We start from the raw sequence: 13,245 nt of genomic DNA, 5'->3' as shown, positions 1-13,245 counted from the left end.
AATTTTTTTTACATGGCACGTTACACCCCCAAATACAGAATATAGCTAAGCATTGATTTTTTTCACAACATCTTTTTTGAAAAAGTTATGGGTATTTCAGTATTGTTTATGTCTTTAAAAAGAACATTTTTCAAAATAAAAAGAAAACCATGCTTGTCTGGATGCAAAAACGAATACAAATTATCAAACCAGAGAGAGACAAATTTAGAGTTTTCTTTTATTGGTAACGTGACCATGGGCGTGGCATGATGACGTCATAGTTAGGTTCATTGCCTTTAATACAAAAGTTGGAAAATGACCAAAATAATGCCAAATTCTCTCAAATTACTTAACCATTACATACATCCTTAGCAACGCACCCCAAAAAATACGTCAGTGGGCCCTTAACCAGGGGCACCCAACGAATCTGTTCCCCACATTATCTGTTCCCCAGAGGAATCTTCCTGGCTGGCAAAAATACAGGTGTTTCGATTAGCTGGCTGGGAAATTTTGTTATTGATAGAGGTTTTGCCTGGGAATTACTGACTTTTTCTAGCATTTCAACCCGAGCTGGCTGTAGAAACTCTCTGAAGAGTGAGGACGACTAAAAAAATAAAAAAAAAAGAACCCCTTCCCTCTCCCAGAGAGTAGTCACAAACATACGACGGCTGGTCAGAGTGATTGGGCTTGCGGAAAAAACCTGTTTTGTCCCGGTTTTGTCGCTTTTGTTCGGTCGTTTTGGATAGAGAGATTTGAAAGTGCGCGGGATTCCTGGCTGGGAAACCAACCAATTTTATCTAGCTGGCTGGGAAATTTATTGTGTGTCTGGCTGGGAAAAAGGAACAGATAATGTTTTCCCAGCAACACTGAAAAACATCTGAAAATGCCTTAATAACATTTATTTTCATTAACTGGGGTATAATAATACATTTTACAACAAATTGGTCGTCGGGTGCCCCTGCTTAACTGGTGCAAAATGACATCTTAATGGCCTTAGATGGCCGTCGTGCTGTTTTCCTATTACTACTGGACCTGTCGACAGTTTTTGACACTGTTCAACACTCCACTCTGCTGTCTAGACTCCAGTCATGCTATGGTATTGCTGGTCTGGCTCTAGCGTGGATGGAATCGTACTTATGTAATGTAATCGTAAGCAATCTGTCGCTATTAACTATTCAGTATCTTCCTCTCACGATCTACATTGTGGTGTACCGCAAGGATCTGTATTGGGACCGGTGCTCTTCTCTCTTTATACTGTACCTATAACTGACATTATCCGAAGTCATGGTCTAAAGTATCACCTTGATGCTCATGACACACAGCTGTACTTGGCATTCCATCCCGCCTGTAGTGAGGACCTCGTTACAGCTACGTCATGTCAGGGGCACCCAACGACCAATTTGTTGTAAAATGTATTATTATACCCCAGGTAATGAAAATAAATGTTATTAAGGCATTTTCAGGTGTTTTTCAGTGTTGCTGGGAAAATATTATCTTTTCCTTTTTCCCAGCAAGAAACACAAGAAATTTCCCAGCCAGCTAGATAAAAATTGGTTGGTTTCCCAGCCAGCTGATCAAATTTATTTCCCAGCCAGGAATTCCGCGCGCTTTCAAATCCCTCGATCCGAAACGACCGAACAAAAGCGACAAAACCGGGACAAAACAGGTTTTTTCCGCAAGCGCAATCACTCTGACCAGCCGTCGTATGTTTGTGACTACTCTCTGGGAGAGGGAAGGGGTTCTTTTTTTTTTTTTTTTAGTCGTCCTCAGTCTTCAGAGTTTCTACAGCCAGCACGGGTTGAAATGCTAAAAAAAGTCAGTAATTCCCAGGCAAAACCTCTATCAATAAAGAGATTTCCCAGCCAGCTCATCGAAACACCTGTATTTTTGCCAGTCAGCAAGATTCCTCTGGGGAACAGATAATGTGAGGAACAGATTCGTTGGGTGCCCCTGTCATGTGTTGAAGCTTGTGTCGCTGAAATTCGTACTTGGATGTCTCGTAACTATTTGAAATTGAACGATGATAAGTTTGAACTTTTAGTTTTTCACACAAAACATTTACCACGTCCTAACATTTCTAATACACTGCGTTCTAGTTCTATGAATTTATTATTAATTCGTCGTACCAATACTATACTATATGGGCGAAGAGCATTTTGTGCTGCAGCACCTAGACTCTGGAATGGTTTACCACTAGACATACGATCAATTAACAGTTTAGAGTTTTTTAACAAAAACTCAAAAAAATATCTTTTTACTTTACAAAGTCAATTATGATATATTTAACAAATTGATGTCAGTTTTTCATGCGCCTGTCCTGTTATTGATCATGAATTTCGTCATAACATTGTCAAAGTAGCTGTGGATCCACGAGGCGATAGCCGAGTGGATCGGCAGACTAAATAAGGCAGAGGGAGCAAAAGTAAGTCAAAACACGAGAAGAAAGCGAGACAAAAATGCGAGAAACTTCAATCTGACGTGAGCAATATCACCTCAAACCTGTTTCATTTTTTATTCATGAGCAATAATGTGTGCTGTATATAAAACAATTAATTTTACCTATAATTACGCCCAACGAGGCCTTAGACCATCCCATTTTTTTTCTCCGTTTAGCGTCGTCCGACCGACCCAAATTTTTGGCATTTTCCCAAAAAAAATTAGGTAACGACGTTTTTAAGCCATTTTGTGTCGCATAGGAGTTTCAGTGGTTGATCCTTTTTCCCACGCTATCTTAATTTTGCAACAACATTCACCAACTTTTCCGCCATATTGACTTTGGGTTCTCCTGGCTCCACAGCTATGATGCTGGGGTACCAGGCCTCCGATTCCGAGAATGCTTATGATTTTTTTGAGGCTTTTTTTTTTCAATCCGACCGACCGACCCAATATCAGGAAACGCATTCCACGGTAAACGAAAAAAAAAAGGGGGATGGCCTTAGCTTCGATGCGATTAATATTTTTGACAGGCAAACAATTCTCCTGCTGTTCACTCAAATTTAGTAAAACGTAATAAGTTTTAAAATGCGTTAAATAGTATAAGAAAACAAGGAAAGCTAAATGCCAGGCCAAACGGCTCCTACATTTTTCGACAACGTCATATATGAACAACGAGTGCGAGTGTTTCATCATAGGTTCCAAACACCGAGAAACTAAATGAAAGCACGAGGCCGAAGGCGGAGTGCTTTTATTGTTTCGAGGTGTTTGGAACCTATGATGAAACACGAATTATCATATGGACCGTACGGCCCCGCGCGCGCTTTCATTGTAAAACTATCAGTAAAATCCCCGTATGAAGACCGTACGCATTAGCGCGAGCAGGGCCGGAAAATTCCGTACGGCCCTGCTACGAACACGTACCGCTCCGTGCGATGTGATTTTAGAGGATTGCGTCGCTTTTAAGCATCCAAGTTATTTGCAGCCAGAAAAACAATTGTGCAACTGTGCTAAAATTTTTGTTACTTGGCCCGAGGTCATGGCGTACGGACCGAGCGCAGAATTTAAATTTAGAAAAAGAATGGTGCTTTCTGTTGTGGGGAGTTTGATAATTGTACTGTTACATTTAACGTCAGGAGTAAATAATTTAGGTTTAAAGTTTGTTTTGTAAAATGTGTGATTAAATAAAGTTGTTTATCGTCATAAGTTTTTCTTGTTTTATCAATATGCAGATGATGGAAATTTGCACCCGTGTTTGAAATTATTTCCAAACACGGCGTGATTTTCAACTCGTTTTTCATTGGGTTTCTAAACCCATCCATCCGACGAGAATAAGATGCTCTGGTTGAGTAAGAGCTGCGTGAATAATTAATGAGTTTGAGAGCACATCATCAACCTTTGATTCAACAAGGCTTCACCAGAGGCCTGGGTGGGCCCGGTTGTTCGAAAGCCGATTTACTTAATCCAGGATTTGCGTAAACTTTTGTTTCATGTTTTCAACTTTTTGGTGAAACTTTATTTTGCTTATTTTTGTTTTTCGAGATTGACTTCTTCTAATGTAAAGTTATACTGAATATCAGTGTTGAACAGCATTTGGGAGTAGAGAAATAAACTCCTTGGTTAATTTTGAATCTAGGATTAGCGTTAATCGGCTTTTGAACAACCGGGCCCCGGTTGTTACTATGGTACGTCATTAAGAGACGGATTAGTGCGCACGCGCATACGCAGCAATGTTGAAAGCGGGGGACAAACAGCTTCAACTTCATTCAACATTCGCGACAACAAAAGAAATGTTGAATGGTTGTTGAAGCAAAGTTTAAACGCTTTTAAACTCATTCAACATCGATTTAACTTCCATTTAAAATGTTTCAACAAGGTTGAATGGGGGAGGGGGAATGGTTTCATCATCGCTGTTCAACAAAATCAAAAGGATGTTGTTTCCGGTCCGTTTGTCCAGGCCTTAATGAACATACAAAATGCAATCGCAAAAATGGGTTCTACCCCTAACACGACAGAGCTTCCTCCTATCTCAGGCTGGAGCCAATAAAATGTGAGGTTATAAATAACAGCGAGGTACCTAACAAGAATCATCAATCTTTAAGAGTTTGCAATAAATCTTCATTTCAGCAATGCAAAGCTAAAGCTTAATTAATAAAACGAATCCTCAGTTTGAACACTTCGTCCCGGAATGCCTTAACGGCCTACTTCACCGCAATTCTTAAAAAAATCTGCATAAAAATAAAAGAAGGTGCGGTTTATGGCTAACAATTGGCATCATTACTATTTTCGGGGAAGGTTACGTCTTGAGTTGCACCTAAAAATTCAGCGGCCTCAGCTTCCATGCATGCGTTGTATCCTTCGCAGTGGTATGCTCTGAACATGCGCGGAGTGAAGAACTGATTCGCCGTGCTGTGTTGCGGGAACGCCCCACAGAGCTTGTCTGACAAACCTTTAAAGTGACTACCATGACAACAATCGCAGCAGCAAAACGTTAGGCTGTCTACTTCCTCTGCGTCTTGTTGTGGGCCTTTACCCCATTGTCCGGCTTCAAGATCAACATTGACGTCTTCCCATTTCACGGATTTCTGGATGCCTCCATTGGGATGCGGTTGAGTGAGCAGCAAGGTTTCGCCTTCACCCGATTTGGTTGTTTCTTTCATATTGGACTTCTGTTTGTCGATGCGCCCATTGGGATGCCGTGGAGTGAGCAGCAAGATTTCGCCTTCACCGACCTTGGTTTTATTTTCATAATAATGCACCTTACACCTGAAGAAAAAAGTACAATTATTTTGCTTTACATTTTCAAGCGACCCCTCTAGAAGTACGTGACATTTCTTGCTCCAAAGGAAAATGGACAATGGCAAGGTACATTACACGAAAGTGATCACCCGATTGAAATTGCCACGATTTATGATTCGCTCAACAATTTAAAAAAAAAGAGTTTAAGGAGGCTCGAGATGGTTTCTCCTTTTTTTTTAAATCCTAATACACATATTCTGTTCTTAGATATAGCTAGAATAATCCTACCAAGACGAAATTTGGCCAGTACCCATCATAGATTTCTCGGATGTAAATATCACAACTAGCCACCGACACTGAAGTGAAAAGTTGTTTTAGTACATATTTAACAGTGAGAAAATATAGCACAAAAAGATCATTTTAACTCATATATTCTTGCAACGATTACAATATTTCGGGCGTAAATCACGCGTGAGCTGCTTGGAGATGAATGGCAAGTAGTAACCAAATCAGAGCGCGCCTTTAACGCTATCCACTGTTTTAGATAATGTTAGAAATAATCTCTAAAATATTTAAAATTCAAAAAAATCTGTAGGTCAGTTTTACAGAGTTATCAGGTCTTTTGAAATAGGTCTCTAATACTTTTTTCCACCTGCAGAATTTGTTTTTGTAGAGTTTATACCCATGTTGCACGGCATTTTCTTTCCTTTCTTTTCGAAAGTTTACTCGTGGGACAAAAGAGACCTGAAGAAGTCACGCGTTTTAACACTGCAACCGGTCGCCATTATGTCAGAGATTTAACGTAAAGTTTGCGTGAAACGCGAGCGGCAAAAGCGCGGAAGAATTATACTAGAACCAAGTTATATTTTGAGGTGACGGTTTCGTCGACCGTCGCCGTCGTAGATCTCTTGGTCAAATCCCAAGAGTAATATAACACTAAAACTCCCAGATGTAAACAAAAACAGAGGCGTGGTTGAATGGGATCCTTTAAATTGTTTTTCCGATCTTTTCTATCAAAATGCCTCGGAAGATTTATTTGGTTGCAGTGCAAAACACATGCATGTCTCTTGTAGCAAAAGACCAAAAAATGAAATCGTAATGGAACAGTTGTCACTACGACGTATTGAAAGCTAGAAACAAATGATCGCAGCGAGAAAGTCGGACGGTGCAGAAGAATAGAAACACAAACAGGTGCAAATTTCTTTATTCATCGGGCAGGGGAGTGAAAAATTGCCAAAAAATCAATCCACAAGACGTTGAAAAAAAATACCTAACGTAACTTTTAAAATCGTGTGGTTACGCCTATCTTTTATTATATAAAATAGAAGTTTGAGGCCCATTGAAGACGGTATTAATTTTTGGGGCCGTGAAAAACTAATAAAGGGTGCTTTTTAGTAACTACAGAGGAGGGTTGTCAGGCTAAAAAATGGCTCTGTCGTTTCGTTTTTGTGATTAAAACACATTTATAGAATCATCCGGTTGCCATTCGCTATTCATTTTAAAGATCTTTGACTTTCCTGTTGTTTTACTGTAAGCAAACGTGCCATTGAAAACTGTGAAAAAATTTATGTTTCTTTGTTTGAACAAAAAAATTTTAAGTGTCCACTTTTTCAAAAAAAAAACGTACTTATATTCGGAAAATGCATGCTATTTTCATTTCTCGTTCCAATAACCCAAAGTAAGATCTACTTTTCTGCGAGGTCATACCCCGGGATAAAATTCTTTTCATTAGGTGGCACCGTCCTTAACTGGCAAACTTTGTTCCTCTTAGCGGAGGACTTCACTCTAATATTACTTAGTGCGTTCTGCTAACCTGTAACTCCTGGGTGGAAAACCGTCGGTGTCGATGAACTTCTCTTTGATATCTTCATAGACGTCACGGCCATCGAGCCCGGTAAAGGAGCAATGAAGTTTCTCACGGGCCAATGAAAAGGCATGCAGCATATCACTGCCCCACTCTTCGTCGGTTTTTTTGTGACCGCCGTCAGCTACAACAATCTTTGGTAAGCGTTTTTTCAACAGCGGCAAGATGGCAAGATTTTCAATGTGGCCACCATCACTGAGACGTAAAATGGGGGGAGGGGCCGGACCGCGAGTAGGAACGGAAAACATCTGTCTCAAAAACCGCACCATGGTCACATGAACAACAAACCATCTGAAAAAGAGACGGAATTGCATGGTGAAGATGTTGGTGTTTTGGGCGCTATATTCCTCAGAACCGGCCATTTCTTTTCATATGGAGTGTATTGTTATATGCCTCGTTCTTCAAACGATGCCGCAACAGGAACACAATAATGGACGGGTATTCCGCAGTTATTCAATCAGATTTAGGTGGGGTGAAGAATGCTCATTTCCCAGTTAGTGCTCTCCACAAGTCACAACCGTTTTTCATAAATTTTGAAGCTGTAGCATTTTATTCCACTAAACTTTATTTTGACTCCGAGAAAATTAGAATGGTGCCACTTAACGAAAGTGAAATAATAAGTGTAAAGTCTTTGAGATGAAATCTGGTTTACATATTTCATGAAAGTATATTACTTTAACCCGTTTTGAGACAAGGGCAATGGGTGAAAAGAACACCTAGCCGCCATCTTTCGTTGATTATACCTCGTTAGTTTCTCCATAGTTCCTGGATTTTCTCGTCCAGTGTCTAGCACAGAAATATACACCAATGCCAAAAGCATTATGAAAAATATCAGCACCCCAATCGCCACCCACATTTCGTCTTCATCCTTCTCACCATTGATGAAATACACAAGCGGGAAGAATACCAGGGGCAGGACACGGACGATCTCGACGACAAATGGAAGAATCTGCAAAGACAAAACGAAGGACGGAAAAGTGGAAAAAACGTCCTTTATTGTCTAATCACGCCGCAGAAAAACAAAAACAAAATAATCTATTTAGAAATTATTAGAAGAAAAAGCAAGAAAGGTTAACGGGAGAGGGGATCTCCTTTTATTAATGATCCACTAGAAAGAAGTAAGAAAAAAAAAATGTATATTGCGGATCGAAAGAATACCCCCAGTGCTTCGTCCAATGACAGTTCTGATTTCAGTTGATCTGTAGTCTCGACAATTCGTAGAGCACTTGTGCTCGGCTAAATAACCTTGAGACTTAAATAAATCATTTCAAGTTCCCGTTCTGGCCTTGTAGCTCAGTCGGTAGAGCAACGGTGATCAAGTCCGAAGGTCGTGGGTTCAAATCCCACCCTGGTCAGAGTTTTTCTCTGTCCTTGTGTGCCCAATTCCAATACTATGGTTGATCTCTGATGGAATAATTGAATAAAAAAAATTCACAGTAGTGTAAGGCCTCACTCGAACTTGAAATCATTATTTTCAATATATATGCTACTGAAGGACAACAACTGACGATGACCTAAATTTGGCTTGGGCCGAGCCGAATTTGTCCTTGTGAGTAACATCTAACATACCAACAATTTGCTCCCGTTCTGGCCTTTTAGCTCAGTCGGTAGAGCAACTGTGATCAAATCCGAAGGTCGTGGGTTCAAATCCCACCCTGGTCAGAGTTTTTCTCTGTCCTTGTGTGGGCCCAATTCCAATACTAGGGTTGATCTCTGATGGGATAATTGGGTACAAAAAACTTCACAGTAGTTTTAGGCCTCACTCGAACTTGGAATCACAAGGTTATTTAGCCGAGCACAAGTGCTCTACGAATTGGGGAGACAACAACTGACGATGACTTAAATAAAGTGATTATTATTATTGATAATGTAGCATTTGCTCTTTGGCTGATGGGATTGCCGTCATAACCATGTTAGGAAAGCCACAGCAAATGGCCAAGGGCTAACAGGTATTCTTTCTTCTTTACATCCTTCTTCTTCTCATTATTATTATTATTATTATTATTATTATTATCATTATCATTATCATTATCATTATCATTATCATTATTATTATTCCTATTATTCCATGCAATTAAATGCCTGAGCCAAATAAAACTTGTCGCATCATAATCATCATCATCGTCATATCTTTCTTTACCCTCGGATTTTAGAGAAGCTATCACCTAGTTTTTACCCTCCCAACCATAACATACCACAGAGGACAGACCACAACACTGGGAGCTCCATGCCCTCCTCTTTGCGAACAGTGTGTGGGTGCTTTTACGTCCCACTGGCTTATGAACATTGAAGGATTGTGAGGCGGGGTCTACGGTTTATCGTCCTTATCCGAGACGACTAGAGAGTCTACCGATTTGCAGATGTCATCACAAAGGAAACACTTTTTCCTCAGTTATTAACTTCCGGCCAAAGTTTTGATCCCGCGACCTCCCGCGCAGTAGTCCGATGCTCAACCAACTGAGCCGACCGGTCAGCGGCATTCCTACACTCTGTAGCAACATGAAAATTACATTAAAAAAGCCAGGTTTTGAAAGGTAAAAAGTGTATTGCGAGGATGGAATTAGCCTGTTTGCAGACTCAAAGCGTGAAATGTTCTGTCGCAATATTAGACGAATCAGCGAAGGATATCAAGTATGCCGAGTAAAAAAAGAGTATTGTTCGCGGCAAATCATATTGGTTGGGAAAATATGAATATTTGGTGCAACGCCCATCTTTTGTTTCAGTAAATCAATAGGCCTACGGGTCCCCTGGCAAACGTCAAAATTGCTTTAGTTCCTAAACTAAAATAGGTGAGAGTAAGTTATTTCCAAGGGAAAAGATGGGGAGCGAGGCTAGGAGAAAAAAAGAGGCTCTTGAAGAATTTACTTACCTCCCAATACCATTTCAGTTTACGCAGAGTCTGGACATCGGAAACCAAGGAAGACCCCATTCCCAGTCCCAACACGACTTGCAACTGCTTAAATCCCACCGTTGAGCTTTCGTAAGCCCCCATGTTTTGTGCGACCGCGGCAGCTGACGTTGCCATGGCAGCTGACAGTTCGATGTCTTTTGGGTACAGCTTGTTCTCGAACTGTTCCTTGCCATCGGGGCGGTCAAGACGTTCAATTACAGTCGGTGACATGACGAGGAGTTCGTATATCCGCCGTTCTGTTTCGTCTAGGGACCATTCGTTGACCACGACGTTTGATATGTACTGTGGTACCATCTCCGACCCGAGATCTCCCAAGGTGAGTGGCCCTGATTGATTCCACTTCACCCGTTCTTGGTCCGTGTCCGATGTCCCTTTGCAAACTTTACACGAAACCAAAAATATATCTTCGAAGCCAATCCCTTCGCAACCCCACTTACCAACACTTTTGGGTGTGTAAAACGCTCGCTGAAGACGCCACCTGTAAGGAACAGTAAACTCTACAACTTAGTAGGTGATTGTAGGTATTGTTCTCATTCACAAAACTCCTACGCAGACACAAATCTCCCGTCGATAATCTCTTTTAATTACAGTTTTTTTAAAGCTGTTTTTAAAGGTTTCTCTGGCATCGAAGGGTTCAACGTTGGTTCACCTCCTATAATTGGAAAGATAAACGTCGGGTCTTCATAAGCAGAAAGCTACATGTCCACGTTTAGACGATTTCATGCTGAACAGTCCGGTATCCTGTGTTATTCTGTCCGGTCTTTTAAAATCATAACGCAGTGCCTCAGTTCCCGGTGAAGATAATAATAGGAAAGAACTCGAAAATGACTGAAAACGCACCGTTCACTGCGTGTTATGATTCTTATTGACCTGTAAATAATGTACACGTCAACATGAAGCCTTAATTTCTTCTCTGGTCATTTTACTTATGCAACGGGGGAGGGAATGCAAAGACTTCTTCCGGGTTAATTCAATTATCTTCTTCTTTCGGTTAGGCCTAGAATAACATTCCCTCTCCATAATTCCAAACTGCACAGTGTCAGAAATTTCAAAGAATTGTAATCTCTTCCCCCACTCCCCCACCGGGTTGAGGTTGTTATTGTCGGTTCTGCATGATGGGGAAAAGAACAGTATATACCAACCACGCAACAACAGCGACTCCTTAACAATAGAGGGATCACGGAGGATATTTTAAAGTGGTATAACTAGAATTGCCAAGACAAATAAGCATTTGGGATTATGGTTCTGCCAATATTCACGTGTTATTAAATTTTCGACCTCGGATATAGCGTTTTTAGCTTTCTGATTGGTTTACTCAAACTCGGTTATATGCACATTACCGTATGACCTAATATGGAAAATGATTGCGTCAAGTGTTGGCAAGCTGACAAATTTGTGCGAGAAGCGAAATTTCAAGCTTTAGAATTTAATGAAAATTTAATAAAACAATTATTCCATTCGAGCTTGTTATAGCCAACTCATATCCAACGCGCGCTCAAGGAATCATTGTCCATTAACATGCCAGGCTGCTGGCCAAAGCCAAAGAAACCGCTGTATTTGTATTAACTGTGAAAGGTCACTTTTTCACGTACCTGTTAAACAAGTACACAAGCCGTTGTTGAAGTGCTCCTAGCGCAGGGATGATCCACATCACAAAACCGAAAGCAAACATGAGACGGAAGAATAAAGTATCCGAGTACTGCACACCGAAGATAGACTCACGGTAAACTTTCCAGTAAATAAAGTAGGAAAACATGTAAACCACAACAACAAAGGAGGCCTTTTGTCTGAGTACTGGAAAGAAGGCCCAGATGGCAAAGCTAAAGAAAAGAATGAGTAGCTGTGTCCAGATTGGGGTGTTCTCGAAAAGAAATTGAATGCAGAATGGGATGAAAGTAAACGCAAACAACAAACCAGAGGTACTTGACAGCAAGTAAAGTTCATGGCGATACTTCGAAATCCACCGAGCCAAAAAAAAGAAAATGACAAACAACCCAGCTAAGACAGAAAACAAGACAAGGCGATCGTAAGCTTTGGTTCCTATCTCAACCTCACAGTCCGGTTGTCGGAATTCACCTTGAACTGGGAGGGAACCATTACCAACTGTATTCTTAGGAGGAAGCGATGTAGTTGGATGGTCTGGGCACTTCAATTTTGCTCGCAGAAAATTTCCAAAGAGTAAATCAATGGCATAAGCAACCGGGAAAGCGTAACAACCCCACAATAATAATGGCATAAGGACACAAACAAAAAGAATCAATAACACGATTAAGACGGTATCAACAATGCCATGAAGAGGTATCTGCCAATTGCACATCAACCCGGATCTTTTCCTCATATGCTCGAAAAATTCCCGGTGCCATTTTGGATCGTCAACATTTTTATTCCTATATTTCCAGTCCACGTACGCCGAGCCTGTGTAACCGCCCCCAGACACGCAGCTTAGGTAGTCGATCCTGGTCTCACGCTGCAAGAGTCTGCGCAAAACTCCCGAACAGAATGCCGCTGACCGGATACCGCCACCAGAAAACGCAAGGCCTGTCTGCCTTCCTGCAGCCATCTCTGCTGTTGGAGGAAGGTTTTAAATGGCAATAAATAAAATATCGCTTTTTCAGTGATACTATATATGGTAGAGATTGCAAACCCCCTGATCAACTAACGAACCCGGGCTTTTCTATCTATAGCGATCTTTGCTCACCTCAAGACACAGGCATGTTTCTAAGCCCCTAAAAGCTTTTTACTGATAATCTCTATGGTAGAATGGAGGGCGATAATTTTTTATTCATGGTGAAGATTTGGAGGCAACTTCTTCTAATCAAAGCCTTGGCGTCAGTGTGGCTTCGTTTCACGAATCGTGCATACGGAACCCGCGCCCGCAATGCGCGCGGCAGTCAAAACTGTGCTATCCTGTCAATCATTTTCCCTTTCACTGGAAACGGTGCATTTCTGTGCGTACACGACGTTGTTGTCGATCTACCCTGGCGAAAGGACGCGAACAAAATCTTTTTTTCGCGAAATTAACACAAATAAATAAATTATCAATACAGTTTGGACGTCTTCTCACACTTGATTCGAAAATACTAGACTCAATTCGTCTTAAAATAGTTAGAAAAAGCACAAATAACAGCCAAAGCGCAACAGCTGACGTTCAAATCACAGCTCTCTGGCAAACCAGTTTTGGCGCCAAAGTTCGTTCACAAAAAAGTTGCCTCAAAATCTTTTAATTGGTTTTCTGGCCCTTTATTGCGAACAATTGACTTGACGTCGAAAAGCACAGTTTTTCTTGTGCGCTGAATTCTGATTGGTCAATTTAAATTTC

The 13,245-nt window shown here is 40.9% G+C and overlaps 1 protein-coding gene across 3 annotated transcripts in view; it reads right to left on the bottom strand.

Annotated features, from left to right (window-relative positions):
* Positions 1–2,476: 2,476 nt before the first annotated feature.
* LOC138015325 (uncharacterized) overlaps positions 2,477–13,245 on the bottom strand; it is a 14,933-nt gene continuing 4,164 nt past the window's right edge. For 2 of the 3 annotated variants that reach the window (XM_068862323.1, XM_068862321.1), the window contains exons 2-6: positions 11,519–12,491; positions 9,885–10,404; positions 7,759–7,964; positions 6,965–7,306; positions 2,477–5,178 (exon numbers count right to left, since the gene is read on the bottom strand). In XM_068862323.1, coding sequence (XP_068718424.1) covers positions 4,674–5,178; positions 6,965–7,306; positions 7,759–7,964; positions 9,885–10,404; positions 11,519–12,486 — 2,541 coding nt within the window. In that variant the 5' untranslated portion in view covers positions 12,487–12,491 and the 3' untranslated portion in view covers positions 2,477–4,673. The remainder of the gene's footprint in view (positions 5,179–6,964; positions 7,307–7,758; positions 7,965–9,884; positions 10,405–11,518; positions 12,492–13,245) is intronic. The other variant, XM_068862322.1, reaches the window with a different exon arrangement.

This window comes from Montipora capricornis, chromosome 9 (genome assembly GCF_036669925.1).
Source record: "Montipora capricornis isolate CH-2021 chromosome 9, ASM3666992v2, whole genome shotgun sequence".
NCBI classification, from domain to species: Eukaryota; Metazoa; Cnidaria; class Anthozoa; order Scleractinia; family Acroporidae; genus Montipora; species Montipora capricornis.
Note: the sequence above shows the minus strand (reverse complement) of the source record. Positions and strands in the feature narration are given on the sequence as shown.